Source organism: Protopterus annectens, chromosome 11.part0, assembly GCF_019279795.1.
Source record: "Protopterus annectens isolate FY-2018-M chromosome 11.part0, PAN1.0, whole genome shotgun sequence".
Classification (NCBI taxonomy): domain Eukaryota; kingdom Metazoa; phylum Chordata; order Ceratodontiformes; family Protopteridae; genus Protopterus; species Protopterus annectens.
In genome coordinates, this window is record NC_056745.1 from 1,143,896,245 (window position 1) to 1,143,911,283 (window position 15,039).

The 15,039-nt window shown below is 37.4% G+C and overlaps 1 protein-coding gene across 1 annotated transcript in view; it reads left to right on the forward strand.

The window, feature by feature from the left end:
- The window catches only part of LOC122815037 (gamma-secretase activating protein), a 1,452,063-nt gene that overhangs the window by 672,865 nt on the left and 764,159 nt on the right, over positions 1-15,039 (forward strand). Inside the window, exon 11 of the mRNA XM_044087286.1 lies at positions 9,983-10,123. Coding sequence (XP_043943221.1) covers positions 9,983-10,123 — 141 coding nt within the window. The remainder of the gene's footprint in view (positions 1-9,982; positions 10,124-15,039) is intronic.

A 15,039-nucleotide genomic window follows, 5' to 3' on the forward strand; every position in this document is an offset into this window, starting at 1 on the left:
CCTGCCTGGTTATCCTTTTTCCGCATTGCCCTTTTTTTCTGAGTTCAAATCCTAGTATTTTATGTCTCTCTGTACGTAAGACACTGTAATCACTGAGTTTAGCAATATAAATGAATGATGCTACTTTTGTCTTCTTTTCATGAACTACTATGGTATTCTTGTACCTTTTTTGAACTGTTGGTAATGGGTGATCCTATTTGATGTAAACTTCATTATTCTCAATAATGCTTTGTGATTCATGTTTCCAGTGCTTGTCAGCTACTTCAGTAGTGTAATTTTTGCACAATCCCCTATGCAACAGTCTTGCTACATTATTATGCCTTTCAGTATACAGGCCCTCTGCTACTAGTGTATCACACCCAGCAACAAGATGTGCAACTGCTTCCACTTCTGTTTTACAGGACCTGCATATATCTGTTTCTCCCACATGTTCAGCGGACTTTGTTAACCAATCTATATGTATTCCACTATCCTAGGCCACTAATTTAACCTTTCCTCTTTTGGTTTAAATTCACATCTACTTAACCATTCCTGTGTCAAGTCCTGATCAACATGGGGTTGTTCCAAACTTGCAACTGTATTTATGCATTTTCCACATTTCTTGCTTTCTCATCTAATCCTTCACCTTATATTCTTTCCTTTGTTTTTTGTTTTTTTTTTGTCACATTCATTTGCTGCCTGATTTTTGTCTATTTCTGGTTTGTTTTCCATTCCTGCTTGACACCAATATGCTTCTGTTAAACTAAGCAGAGAAGTCATCTCTTCATGTTTCAAAACTTTCACTGTGTTTGGATCTGGAGAGGTTAGCAGATATGTATGCAGTCGTATGATAGCAGATCAGTACATGTAATCAGTTTTGAGGAGGCTCATACTTCCTTCAGAACGAGGGATATATAATCTTGGTATACAGTGATTTTTACATATTTGATAAGCGTGAAGCATTTAAACTGCGGTGGTGGTGCTGTGGTAGCATTGTCGCTTCACAGTAAGACATTGTCCTGTTCGATTCTCAGCTAGAGCTTCTTCTGTGTGGAGACATGCATGAATGGGCGTGCTTTCGTTGAAGGTTGTGCGTCAGGGCAGGCAACTCGGCACGTAAAAATCTACTCCCAATCATTAGCGGACCGGAGTTCTGCTGTGGCGACCCCTAACCGGGAAAAGCTGAAAGACAACAATAAGCGTGAAGCATTTCTCTTGTTTTCCTGTCCAAATGATCCAATATTGTTTGGGGCCAGTCAGTCACCCCAAAACTGTAAGTTAGAACTGTAGGAACAAGTTTGTTTATAGCTTGGACATTGTTCCTAGAAGTCGGGGCTGCTTTCAGTATTAATTTTAGTCTTGTAAAATATTCCTTACTGAGTTTTGTTTGCATTTGTTCATGTTTTATTGTTGATCCTTCATCAGTTCCCAAATATTTATACACACCCTCCCACTCAAGATCCTGTCCCAGACTGACATTTTCTTGGCGCTGCAGCTTTTCTGCTTTAAATGTTGCTTTTGCACATTTATCAAGACCAAATGACATTCTTACATCACATGAGAAAGTTTTGAACACTTCAGTTTTGTTTTCAGCTCCTCATTTTTTGAACTGTACAGTTTTAAATCATCCACAATAAGAAGATGAGAGGCCTTTACACTTTGCTGTTTTCTGGGAGCCAAATTGTAACCATGACCTGCTCTGCTGAGTGAGCTAAGGGCAAGACAAAAGAGCAGCGGTGACAATGAGTCACCCTGTAATATCCCCCATTGAATTTTTATTTCTGGGATAATAATTTTCCCTTTATCGTGGCTTAGCTGCAAAGTAGTTTGCCACTGTTTCTTGGTTACTGTAATGTAATCAGTCAAAGCAAAGTGTATCTTATACATCTAGGAGCAGTCCTTTACATCTGTCAAATACTTGTTTGTAATCTATCCATGCCATACTTAGAGTCTTTCCCTTTTTACAATGTTCCATTATGACTTTATTTAACAACAAATGATCCTTTGCTCCATATGACTTTCTTTTGTTAACCTTTTGTTCTATTGCTTTAATTGAGTTTTCTAAATGACTATAAACTCTGTCTGCATTAGTTCCAGTGTATAGTTTATACATTGTTGGAAAGCAAGTTATTGGTCTATAGTGTTTAGGATAGCTTGCAGGTTCACTCTTAAGGAGGAGTATTGGTTTTTCTGTTGTTAAATAGGTTGGTGTCTGTTCAGGGTGTGCATATAAATAGTTCTTACTCGGGTCTAAATCTTCATGTAAAGATGTTGATACTTTTAGCCAGAAGTTAGGTACTGCATCTGGGCCTGGGCTTTTCCATTTAGGAGCTTTTCTTAATTTTGCTTCAATATCTCTGGCTGTAACTTCATCCCAGTTCATATCCTGTACATTGAACTTTTTACTGTTTATTTTACTTCTTCTATCCATTCAGCATCTTTGTTATGTTCCACAGGGTCTTCATAAATATTTCTGCAAAAATGTGTCTATTTATTTTTTGGTGGTGTTTCTATTCCTTTTGCTTTGTTTCCCAATTCTCTAAAAAACTTTTTTGATCATCAATAAATTCCTTGTTTTGTACTTTTTGTTTTTATTTATGTGCATTTCTTCTAAGTTTTTCTGCCTGTGCGGATATCTTTAGTTTATTATTTGCAGTAGTGCATGATATGTCCTGATCTGTTCTAATACTGCTAATTACTATTATCATCTATATCTTTCTAAGTATTTTTATTGGTCTGTTCCATCTTCTGTACCCTTCTAACAGTGATACCACTTGTCTTAATTGCGTTGTAGTTTTCTCTTTTTGATAATTCTAGATGCCATTTGATTGCTTACCTTCCTTTCCCTTGTTGCCTTGTATTTTTGTGGTAAGACTTTATCTATTATTAATTTTGCTGCACAGTAATATATCCTGTTTACTTCTGTTCTACCACATGCATTTTTGTTAATATTCTTGATTACTGTGGTCATTTGTTTTATCAGACTGCTAACATTTTTGGTCTTATTGACTTTCTGTAATCTATTTCTTTCATCGATCTTAATATGTCTATCCTTTTCCATTAAATCAAGCAGCTCTTCCCTTAGATCTTTTTCTTCTAAACTGAAGGTGCATTCTTTATTGTCCATTCCCTGTAAGCATTCTACAGAAAGTTCTAGAACATCTTCCCATGACATATTTTCTTCAGCTGCATCCTGTGTCATCCATTGCTGTTTCATACGGGAACTCAATGACCTATCTCTCACAACATTGACTGCATCAGAGTTGCCACCATTTCCTTTACCTTCCATTGCTGAACTTTTGTACTAGTTTCCTTCTGAAGACTCCAAAATATCATGTGGCATCTGAGTTGATGATTCCCAGTCCACCTGTTTCTTCTTAATTTGGGGACTCACTGTTCCATCATGCTATGATATTACCAGAGTTGGATTTTCTACACTAAATCTTTCACTTTTTATGTAATCTATTATTTCAATATCTATTTCTTTAACTTCTCTATTACTAGTACTCTTTTCTGCTTCCTCCCTTTTTCTTATGTTTTATATTGTTACATAGCTAGATGCCTTTTCCTGTATTTCTCTTCAAATATCTTTGATGCTGTTTTTTGTATTGATTAGTTTTGTTTTCTCCTTTGAATAAATACTGCACCATATTAAATCGCTTTTTCCTTCCCATGTCCATATTTCTTCTTCAGAAGTCTCCCCCTCCACATGCTTCTATTTACTTTGGGAACTCATTGTTCCATTTTAATGTGACATAACCTGTGTTAGACATTCTACACTAAATCCTTCACTTTGCAGGTGTTCCATAACTTCAGCCTCTACTGGTTTAACTTCTAATTTACTAATCTTTAATTCTACATTCCCCTTTTGTGATGTTATTTTTGTATTTTGAAATTTTCCATGTCGGGATACCTTTGCTTGTATTTTTCTTTAACTATCTTTGGAGCTGCATTTTTTTCTATTGATTAGTTTGGCTTTCTCTTTTGCATAAATATCACACCATGTCAGATTTCTCTTTCTTTCCCATGTCCTTATTTCTTTCTAATACCTTTTAAAAATCTCTAGGTTTCGTTCTTTATATCTTTGCACTTCCACAGTTGCTTATTTTTCCAAACTGCCCTAGGTCGCTTGGTCTGTATAATGTTTTTCATGAATATGTTGTATTAATACGCAAATTTGCATTTGAAGCTTTTGACAGATTTTCTTGAGCAAGTATTTTATTTCATATAATTTATTTCTTAGGTCTTTTTTAATATCTTCTATCCAGAATGCAAAATGTTAACAATACATAATTTATTTCTTATCCTCAATAATCCATTCAGTCATCTTTACGGCTCTTTTTTGGCCTGTCAGTTTTTCTTTCCTGTATATTTTCTTTTATGTATTCCCAGTAGACTATTACTTTCTCCTGAGATTCCTGTTTTTCCCTAATGCTGTCCAGTATTGTTTTGACTTTTCTTTTTTCTTCTTTTTTTCAGCAAACCTATACAAAATCTCTAGTGTATCCCCCCAAAAAATATTCTAGTATATCCTGCTGTGGTGTATGGCTGCTGGTTATCATGTCCAACTTTATTTACTTGCTTTTTATTGGCACTGTATAGCTGTAGACCTTATCTCATTTTTATGACAGAGGAGACCTAAGACTGCCTCACAGATGCAGTGGGACAGTTATGTTTTATTGCAGTCTTCCTCTACACTGCTTGTGTAGCTGGCTGCTAGTGTGTAGTATTATCCATTGTTAAGTTACAATTGCCTGTCACCACTCCCAGCTGTTGCTATTCCCTCATTACTTCCACCTACATTCCCCGGTGGCCATGCAAAAAAACAGGTAGTAGTACATGGGGATTTTAGTGTGCCAAGGTGATGTCCACCTGTAGGGCACAGTGAATCTTTGTATGCTTCACACACAAGATTATCTGTGGACTGAACATATTCCACACATTCATGGCTTTGGTACACTGCAGACATCTCTGATTTTGTACAGGTTTTAAAGTTGTTGATGCAGTGTCATTCCTTCAGATGCTGCCACACCTGAAATGGAACCATTTTGGTACATTCTGACATAAAATAAAGTGTGGACCCAGCAGAGCCTCTGGTCAGGGAGAAAAAAAACAAAAAGTAGGAAATCAGAATATATAATAGTATAACATTTCAAAAAGGATATTTAATGTGCTTGTTTGAAGTTGGTACTAACAAGGATTGTTATATACATAGTGAAATGTCAGTGATGAAGTTTGCTAAAACTGCCACAAGGAACATTGGTATGAGTGTACAGTGAGATCACTGCTGTATGATTATGTACTGCATGTAGATAATGACATTGTGTAAAGTTCAATGCCCTCATTATCGTACTACAAAAAAGGTGACGCAAGACACAAGTGTGCAGACATGAAGGTCCATACAATATTGCCTGCTGTGAGTCCTCCTTAAAATGTCAGTGGAATTCCACTTGTGCCTCCAAGTGACTGTTCCTAGGAAAATCAAATAGAAAACAGCAGTCAAAATAGGTGAAAGATTAGAACTGCAAAGGAAGCACGAGGGTTATACATGTAATATACAGACAAAGGTGATTCATGTTAATTTATATGTACAGTGACTGGTTATTTACCAGTATGTGCTCAGTGTAAATTAAGCATTACCCACAGGAAGAACAACAACTCCAAAACAAAACCAAGAGAACAGAAACTGGTATGACTGTATCTCAAAAAAAAAAAAAACTGCTGACTCCAGCAAGTATGTATTCTAAGTGAAGATTTGAAAATGTTGCCCTTGGTACATTAACACTTCCCGAAGCAAAATGGTTTATAACTTATTAAAATATTTTTAGAAAACTTTAATGGCTACATTGAGAGTGCACAAGTGTTCTAATGTAATCAGCTGGATGCATGAGCATGCCTCTCCGTAAAAAAAAAAAAATGATGTATTGTGCAAGAGTCAGCACATAAATAAGGTACACGTGCTGTGTATCAATCAGCCATCCTCAAATGCTGAACTTTATGAGAAGAGATGGAACAGAAGTGAACTTCTGTAATGTCATGTTTTTATTTAAAAGATATTTAAAAAAGTAAGAGGCTTATTTCTTAAATTATATCAGTGTATACTATTATTCTGGCCATGGATAAAATCTGCATTACCTATATAATAATGTCATATAGGTTCATAGGTTGGTACTGGGCTATCTGCCTGAAGGCATATATTAGCCCAGCCACGTTGTGCGGTATTCACCGCCCCTTTAGTAGTTCCCCAGACCCTTGTACTGACAGCTAGTACCCTTGGACCCTATCTAGTAGTGCTTTTGGTGTGATCCCCGGTGTGAACTTTCTGTTATATTCCTCAAATATTTATTCTGTGCTAAGCTTTGAGCTTTCCATTTACATTTATTTATGTATTAATCAAGGTAGACTGCAGGTCTTCTTGGGGCATATTTCAGGTTCAACCCAGGTGTGTAAATACAGTACATTTAAAAAAAGTATATAAAGATCAGTTTACATAGCAATTTGATGCAAAGTGAAAACATAAAAGATAAATCATGTACAGAGATTTACAATATGGTGACTGCAGGCAAGCCACATCATATCAGAGTAGAACAAAGAGTGCAATGTGATAAATTGTATTTATAAGTAGCACTGACTGTTTACTGAGAAAAGTTCTAAGGTTGTAAGGGTAGAGACAATAACAAAAAGTGTGGTGGAAAGATTGAAGAGAGGTTTGAAGGAGAATGCAGAATTGTTCTGAAGTGGGGGCGGGGTCCAAAGAAATGATGCTGACTAGTGGTTGAAGGGAAAGAGTTTATGGTAGGAGTAAGGGATTGGGGTTGGGGTGTGGAAAGAGAACCATTTCTCATTACATTCTTGGTTCTGCTTGTATGTAGAAGTTTTGTACATTAGACAGTATAGCTGTAAAAATTCTGCTTAATTACTGTCTGACCTGAACAACCCCCTACATTACAGCACCTTTGTTTCTTGGAAACTTGGATGCACACTTGTACCCTGAAATTTCTGTGCGGCTGCACTAAGGACCATGTCATTGTCAAGTATCACTTTAATGTACCTTATTTCAGTAGCAGTGATCCATTCTAGTTGAAAGGCATGGTAACAGGAAATATTTAAATACATTTATAGTATAGCAGTTTGAAATGACTCTCAGGATGGTGGTTTGGTGGGTTATGCAACATGTTTCACTGAGTTGTGAGTTGTAGACCGCAGTCATATTGCAGCAACTTTCACTTCCACGTATTGAGGCATTAAGCACAAGAGACATAACTAGACCAAAACTAGTGTCTTTCTTCCAGAAATTGGCACGGCTATGCAGTGGACATATGGACTAAATAAAGTGTACTCCTTTAGAAGGCAGTATCTGTGTGTTTATTGCTTAGAATTACTGATGGGTAAACAGGAGCTATGTTCAAACAGGAGTCACAGTCTTGAGTTAAACTGAGTTTACAATTTAGGATTTATTATAGAATATTCAGACACTGGCTGATAATCATTTTAATTCCCCTTTCTGTCATGGTCTGTTAAACACTGTAGCTCCACATTCTTTCAGTGACTGTGCCGCAGTACCAGTTCTGGTACTTCGGGTTTTAGAAATAATGAATTTGTTTAAAGATGTTTATAAAGCTTGACCTAGGATCACTTCTGTTTTGTAACCAGGGATGCTGATTGATTTTTCCAGAGATAGAAGACACATGACATCATACTGTTGCTCATTGCTGGTCCCCTCATTTGCAATTTGTTATTATTGTCATTTTATTGTTCTGCCCATTTCAGTCTTGTTTTCATGCCAGTTGTATAGTCAGTGCTGCTTGCATTAGTTGTCCCCCATCAGGAGTGTCAAACACAATTGTTCAGAATGCCACTTTTTACTCAGATTGGCAAATCAGTGAAACAAACATCATTAGTTTTTTCTAAACAAGTGTTTATAAAGAAATGTCTTTTGAACTTCCCAATCAAAGTATGTTCCAAAATGACTACATTTTATGTGGGGGTCAAGGGGGGGGGGGTCAATATCCCACACAGTGCATATGAGGATGCAGGCACACTCCTCATGCAAACCAACGTAATCATCTGTGAGGTCACTATAAGCTGGAGAAAAAAAATAAAATTCTTAGTTATTGCTGTCCTGCAGTTTGGCTTTACTGTAAAGCAAAACACTGCACTATATTTTAACTGACTTGCAGATTCATATGAACAAAAGTTGGTCAGTAGCTTCACAGATGATACAGTTTTGTGTTCCTGATATACCACCCTTTATTTGTTTGGTATTCATATCCTTCGGGTACCTAAACGTGGATGACTCTTATCATATCAGTGGGGAAAAGAGGTTTAAAGGTGTAGTGTCTTTTTCTGAAGGGACATTTACCTTTTAATTTCTGATGAGGCTTTCTTAATTCTAGAAAAATCTTTGTGTAATCATTTCTATAGTGACTGATTTGCAGATCTTCGCTGGTCAGAACTACATCCAAGAGCATCGCTTCATGAACAGTGATACGTTTTTAGCTGAATAAAAGACTGTCAGATGAGATACATCATGCTTTCTTTAATAAATGAAAATGTTCTGAGCAATGATAGTTTATTCTATATATGCTAAGCATTTAGGCTGAAATGAAGAATAAACGTTTTTTCATTGCATAATTTGCCAGCTGAAAGTCATCCAACTTTATGCCTTACAGTACATGCTACTCCCATTAAGATGACTGCATTATTTTGTTCCATGCCTATGTACACTGTGTTTAAAAAAATACATTACCCATGTCAGTATTACTACATAGTGCTGCCTCTCTGTTTAATTGTGATAAATCAGTGCAACTAAGTGCAAGCTTTAAGGCCTAATTAAAAAAGTCATTACACCTGTTTACATTAGTCACCTCTTTGACAAGATGGCTGCTAACTACTGTAAACTTGTGTTTTACATAAATCATGCCATATTGACTTGTTTGCATGCAGACAGACACATTCCCAAGTAAAACATTATCTTCTTTGTATTTCCTGAAAACTGAGCAGCTGTCCATTTACTTCCTGTAATCTTCATCATATCTTCATTACCTTCATCTTCACTGATGTGTATAGTTTCCCAAAGCTTTCATTCCAGCACTAATTCATTCAAATACCCTTTATTGTACAGTTATCATTGGCATCATTTCACTTACCTCTACTTTTCTTTCTAAATGTGACTATCACATAGACAACTATTAGTATTCAATCTGTATCATACGGTATGACAAGCGTTATGCATTGTACAAGGAATCTTAACCTTTTTATTTCTCAGCTCATTTATAGTCTGACTGACAGGCTGAGTGACTGATGATGATACATTTATGTCTTGAATTCTGCTACAGAGTACAGCAAACCCTACCCACTTCAAACTGTTTGTGCCAATAACTGCATCATTAGAAGGTGAGGTCTTACGACAAATCACAAAGTAACTAGGAGGTTGCTAAATGTACACTTACATTCAGATGTAGTTTACTGTACTTAAACATAGTTCCACTGAAGTAACTAAGGTAAAACTGTGTGTTTTAGCATCAGAATCAGATTTACATTTAGAGAGCATAATTACAGTTAAATGAAATGGTAAAACGAATGCACATGACCTTTACCTGCAGCATTCTAGATATTCATGATTCTCTCCCAGCTTCCCAGATGTTAGTAAAGCCAGAGTCTTGTGGGTCTGTGCATGTCGGCATCTGTGTATGACATTGAATTATCTTGTCAATAAAAGACAGAATGCACCAATTTCTGCTGCCTTATATATCAAAAAATAATAACAGAAAGAATATGACTTCTTGTTTCCTTTTCATATACCTTGCCACCCTGAGCATCTGCTGAAAGTGTATGATTTCTCCTGCCTCAAAGGTTTACATTTATGCATTTTGTAATTTTTCATCTGACTGTTTCAAGTATATGTCCTGCTTCAGCTTTTGAAAATGCATTCAGACATCCTGCCAACTATACGCACTGGTTATTTTTTATTTATTTATTTTTTTTGTATTTGACTCCATAGGCTCTACATCTGAAAGGCTTCTGGGCAGAGTTACATTCTAATCTGCAGTCATTTATGTATTTAGATGCTGAGCCTTGCTGCCGGTATTACAACAACAGCAAGTTGCTTAGAAAACAATGGAAGCAATTAATTGAAGAAATGGTATGTAATGTATTGTTTAAATATGAGAAGGTCACTTATAGACAGCAAAAAAGTAACTTTTTTAATATTGTCTGTATTGTAGAAAGTGAAACACCTGTGTTTACTGTTACGTCTTAAAACTCTTAAGCTACCGTCAGTTTGACATGTCTATAATAAATATCTCATATTCCTTTCACAGGCCATATATGTCTTAAGTATCATTTCAGTCCACAAGGCATTAGAACCTTTATTTGACATGTATAATAAATAGATTCCTTTCACAGACCATATATGTCTTCTATTCCTTTTGCAGGGCTTCCGGTACTTGAAGTTATCTATGATCCTAGTTGTGTTTTAACAGTTGAGAAAGGAATATAGCTGTACATAAATCTTCGTTTTAAATTAGTTAAATATTTGAGGAATAGAGATGGAGGTTCCTGACTAACTCTACAAGTAACATAACAATTGCTTTTGAGTTTCCATACCAGTTTATTATGTAGTTCAGACTTTTTAGTGTAAGGTATATTCCAAATTATTTTCCTTTGTATAGCTTGCATTTATTCAGACATTTAAAATAAACTTGTTACAATTTTTCTGTTTCTGTCATAAATATAGAGCCTAATTTATTATAATTGTTTAAAAGTAGCTACATGGAAATTACTGTGGACTGGCAGTTAGCACAGAGGATTAAGGTGAGCTGTTACAGGTTGCTACTTGGAGTCCATGGTTTGATTCCTTGAGTCTCCATTTGCCTTATTTTTATTTTCTGAGCAAGTTAGTTAACCAAGCAGTGTTCTGGGGCAGTTAGACTGTGCTCCTTAATGTTGACCTGCATTGTATGCCCAGTAACCTCCTATAGAGCTATTGCAAATTATAATCATAGATTGTATCTGTGCTGTGAATTAGGAAGGTGAATATTTAACATTTATTGTTGCTTTAGTGGTGTGAGAGTGGTACTAGAGCCTTGACAGCATATCAAGATCTAAACAGACTTTTTACTGTTGTTGATATGCAAGATGGTTTCTTTCCGCATATAATCACATTTTTTCTACAGCTTAGTGCACTTATAGGATCATGTCTTTACATGAAGAGAGAACTAGGTCATGACTATGTGATAACTCAAGTTTATTTCTCTACATAATTAATCTTATTCTAAAAAAGAAGTATTGACACAGTTAATATTAAGAAATTGATTATTACCACATTCTGCAACTTGAGTATCAGTACAAATGTTCCCAGAAGTATGCAGGTCGCTTCTCAAGCCTGTCACCTTGCTATGGCTGTTCACTGACACCAAACTCAAAATAGACTGTTTGAAAACAGCTTCACACTTCTTCACTTCTTACTTCACATAAAAGTCAGTTTTATCACCTCCTTAAGAAAAAATTCTGTGAAATGTTTTTGTGAAAACACTGTCCTCGGGATTCACTAGCTGTCGTGTAATCTTCGCGCGAAACCTACATTATTACAGCCTGCTTGTCTTGCTACACAGTCTACAGAGCTGTGCATTGCTTGTGTCTGCCATGAGATAGCAATGGATTTTGTCACAAATAAATTAAATTACTTGTGAAGTAAGCCGCGGTGGTACAGCGGTAGCGTTGTTGCCTCACAGCAAGAGGTTCTCGTGTTCGATTCTCGGCTGGAGTGCCTTCTGTGTGGAGTGTGCATGTCCTCCCCACGGTCGAGTGGCCTCTGAAAGACATGCATGAATGGGCGTGCCTTTGCAACAACTCGGCACCATAAAAATCAACTGCCAATCATTAGCGGACTGGAGTTCCGCTGTGGCGACCCCTAACCAGGGAAAGCCGAAAAGACAAACAACAACTGTGTGAAGTAATAAAGGGCATTTCAGGATAATGTGTACAGTATGAATTTTTGTCAGAATGATGACAAGGAGGTAACTGTGTTAATGTTCACACAACTGTGAGCATTGGAATATCAATGTTTCTTGGCCAAGGTAGCTGTTCCTGTTGTTTTGTTCAACAACATTGTCCCTGATTTGAAACACATCATATCTCTGTAGCTATGCTATAACTGTCAGTACTGCATGTAACACAGGAGCATTTACACCACAACATTCACATTATTACAAAGTGAGCTGACATTTCTTTCTCCAAAGTAAAAATTGAGATTAATAACTTCATGGCTTAATTTCTCCAGGTTTTTTGGGTTTCTAATACCATGATAAGTCAAGGTATAATTAAAGTTCATGAAACTAGTATTGTTTCAGTCTTTGTTGATAGCCAAAAATGTTCTTCATAGATCCCACAATGTGCCCAGAATTGACTCCTCCTGCAATTTATATGGAGTTGCATATTTTGGTAGCATGTCTAAATTCAACTGTAAATTATTTTTTATGGCAGATAGGTTTAGTGCTAACTTTACCCCTCTCTCATAACCCTAAAGGGCCCATCTCTATACTGGAAGAATGTAAAGTTCCTGTAATCATGGCTGCATAGGTAAAAAACACTCTCCAAAGCCAAGAACACAGCATCCATGGGGCCTGACAACATCCCAGGCTGCATTCTACATGAGGGATAGAATGAACTGGCACCCCACTTAAGTACCATGTTCAATCATAGCCTCACCTCAGGCTTTGTGCCCACTGAATGGCGCACAGCAATGGTTATCCCACTCCACAAAGGGGGAGCCACCATGGACCCCAGGAACTACCACCCCCATTAGCTTGGTCTGCAAGGCTATGGAACATATCATCATGGAACTTATAAACAATGACATTAGTAATCTCCAAACTCTGGACCCTACCCAGTTTGGGTTTGTAAAAGGCAGATAATGTCTCCTAAACCTGATAGACTTCTTTGAAGTGGGCACCAAAGCCGTAGATGAGGGTAAGGTGGTTCACACAGCCTATCTAGATCTCGCCAAGGCTTTTGACACTGTCCCCCACTCTGGAATTATAGATAAACTCACTAAACTAGGTATAAATCCCTATGTCACAAGATGGGTTGTCAACTGGCTCACTGACAGAACCCACACTGGGAAAGTAGCAGACTCTAAATCCGACTTCAGACCAGTGACAAGTGGAGCATCACGGGTTCAGTCCTAGGTCCTCTCCTGTTTGGTATCTACTTCTCTGAAGTACAGGCTAACATAGAAGGTCTTTGGCTAACAAAGTTCAGAGATGACTGCAAACTAGGAGCCATAATCAAAACTCCTAGCGATGTGGACATCCTGTAAAAGGGCCTCACTGAGACAGATGCCTGGTTTCAAAGCCATGGCCTCAAGCTCAATGCCAAAAAGTGCATTGTTATCCCTTTTGGTAAAATCTCTGTAGCCATGAACTACCACATAGGTAGTAGTCTACTTAACACCAAAAGTGTGATAAGAGGCCTTGGGACAAATGTGGACAGTAGTCTCTCCTTTGATAATCACATCTCCACAGTAGTCAGGAAATCCTTCTACATGGCACACCTCATCACAAAAGGTTTCTCATCCAGGAAAAAAAAGGTCATTATTCCTTTCTACTCATCACTCATTAGACCCATTGTAGAGTACAACGCCCCTTTTGGTATGTACCTCACAAGACATCTACAATAACTGGAAAGGGCACAGAAATCCCTCACAAAGAGGATTACTGGCCTCAAACCGATGCCCTACACAGACCGTCTCAAAAAACTCCAGCTTTACTCTTCATATATCGCCTACTCAGAGGCGATCTCTGCCTAACATACAAAGCTATGTCAAACCCAGAGCTTTTGGACATGCTCCACTTAAAGAAATCCCAATCCCTCCGAGCTACACGCTCTAGGGACCTAAACCTTGTCACCACAATAAACAGAGCATGCTGGAGGGATAGATTCCTGTCCCAGAGATTTCCCATACTCTGGAACAAACTACCTATCTGTATCAAACAAAGCTCCTCATTAGCACTGTTCAAGAAAAATCTTGATGATTGGGTGGGAGATGGGAAATTCACTGCCGGGTATCACTTCTGTAGCTCTGCTTGACAGGGGCACAGGAAAATAATTTTCTTGGATGGCAAAAGCCAGGGTACCATTTGGCTAGGCTTAAAGAGGCCCTAGGGCCAATAGCCTAGTACCTACCTATGAACCTATGAGACCCATTGCTCTTACTACTCCATCTGGGTATCTTTCTTCCACATTGTTCTCATTTCTGCCTGCAAATCTTCATATTTTATGACTTTGTGTGTCATTGTACGTGAGACATTGTAGTCACTAGGTATAGCAATTTCAGTGATTGATGCTCCTTTTGTCTTTTTTTATAGACTACTGTATCTGGTTTTCTCGCATCTATTGTTTGAGTCATTGATAATGAGTGCTCCCATGTGCTGTACACTTCACCATTCTCTGTACTGCTTTGTGGTTCAAGTTTCCAATGCTTATCAGGTTCTTCTGTATTGTAGTGTTTGCACAATCCCCAATGCAACAGTCTTGCCACATTATTGTGTGTTTGCCATGAGTATATCACACACAGCAACAAGATGTGAGACTGTTTCCAATTCTTTTTTTATAAAACCTACGTTTGTCTGTCTCTCCCACATGTTCAGTGGACTATGTAAATGAATGTGTACTTAGTCTACTCTCTTGGGCTGCCATTATTTACCTTTCATCCTTTGGTTGCAACTCACCTCTCATTAACCATTCCTGTGTCAAATCCTGATCAACATGAGGTTGATCCAGGATATCTGTATACTTGCCACTATATTTTTGGCTTTTCCACATTTTTACCTTCTCATCTCATCCTTCTCCTTATATTCTTTCATTTTTTTTGGCACATTCAGTTGCTGTCTGATTTTTGTCTACTCTTATTTGATTTCCATTCTTGCTTGCCACCTGAATTCAGTTTTGAAGAGGACCATACCTCCTTCAGAGGGTGGAATCTATAATCTTAGTATACACTGATTTTTATATTTCATTTTTCTTATTTTTCTGGCCAACTTATCCAATACTTTTTGA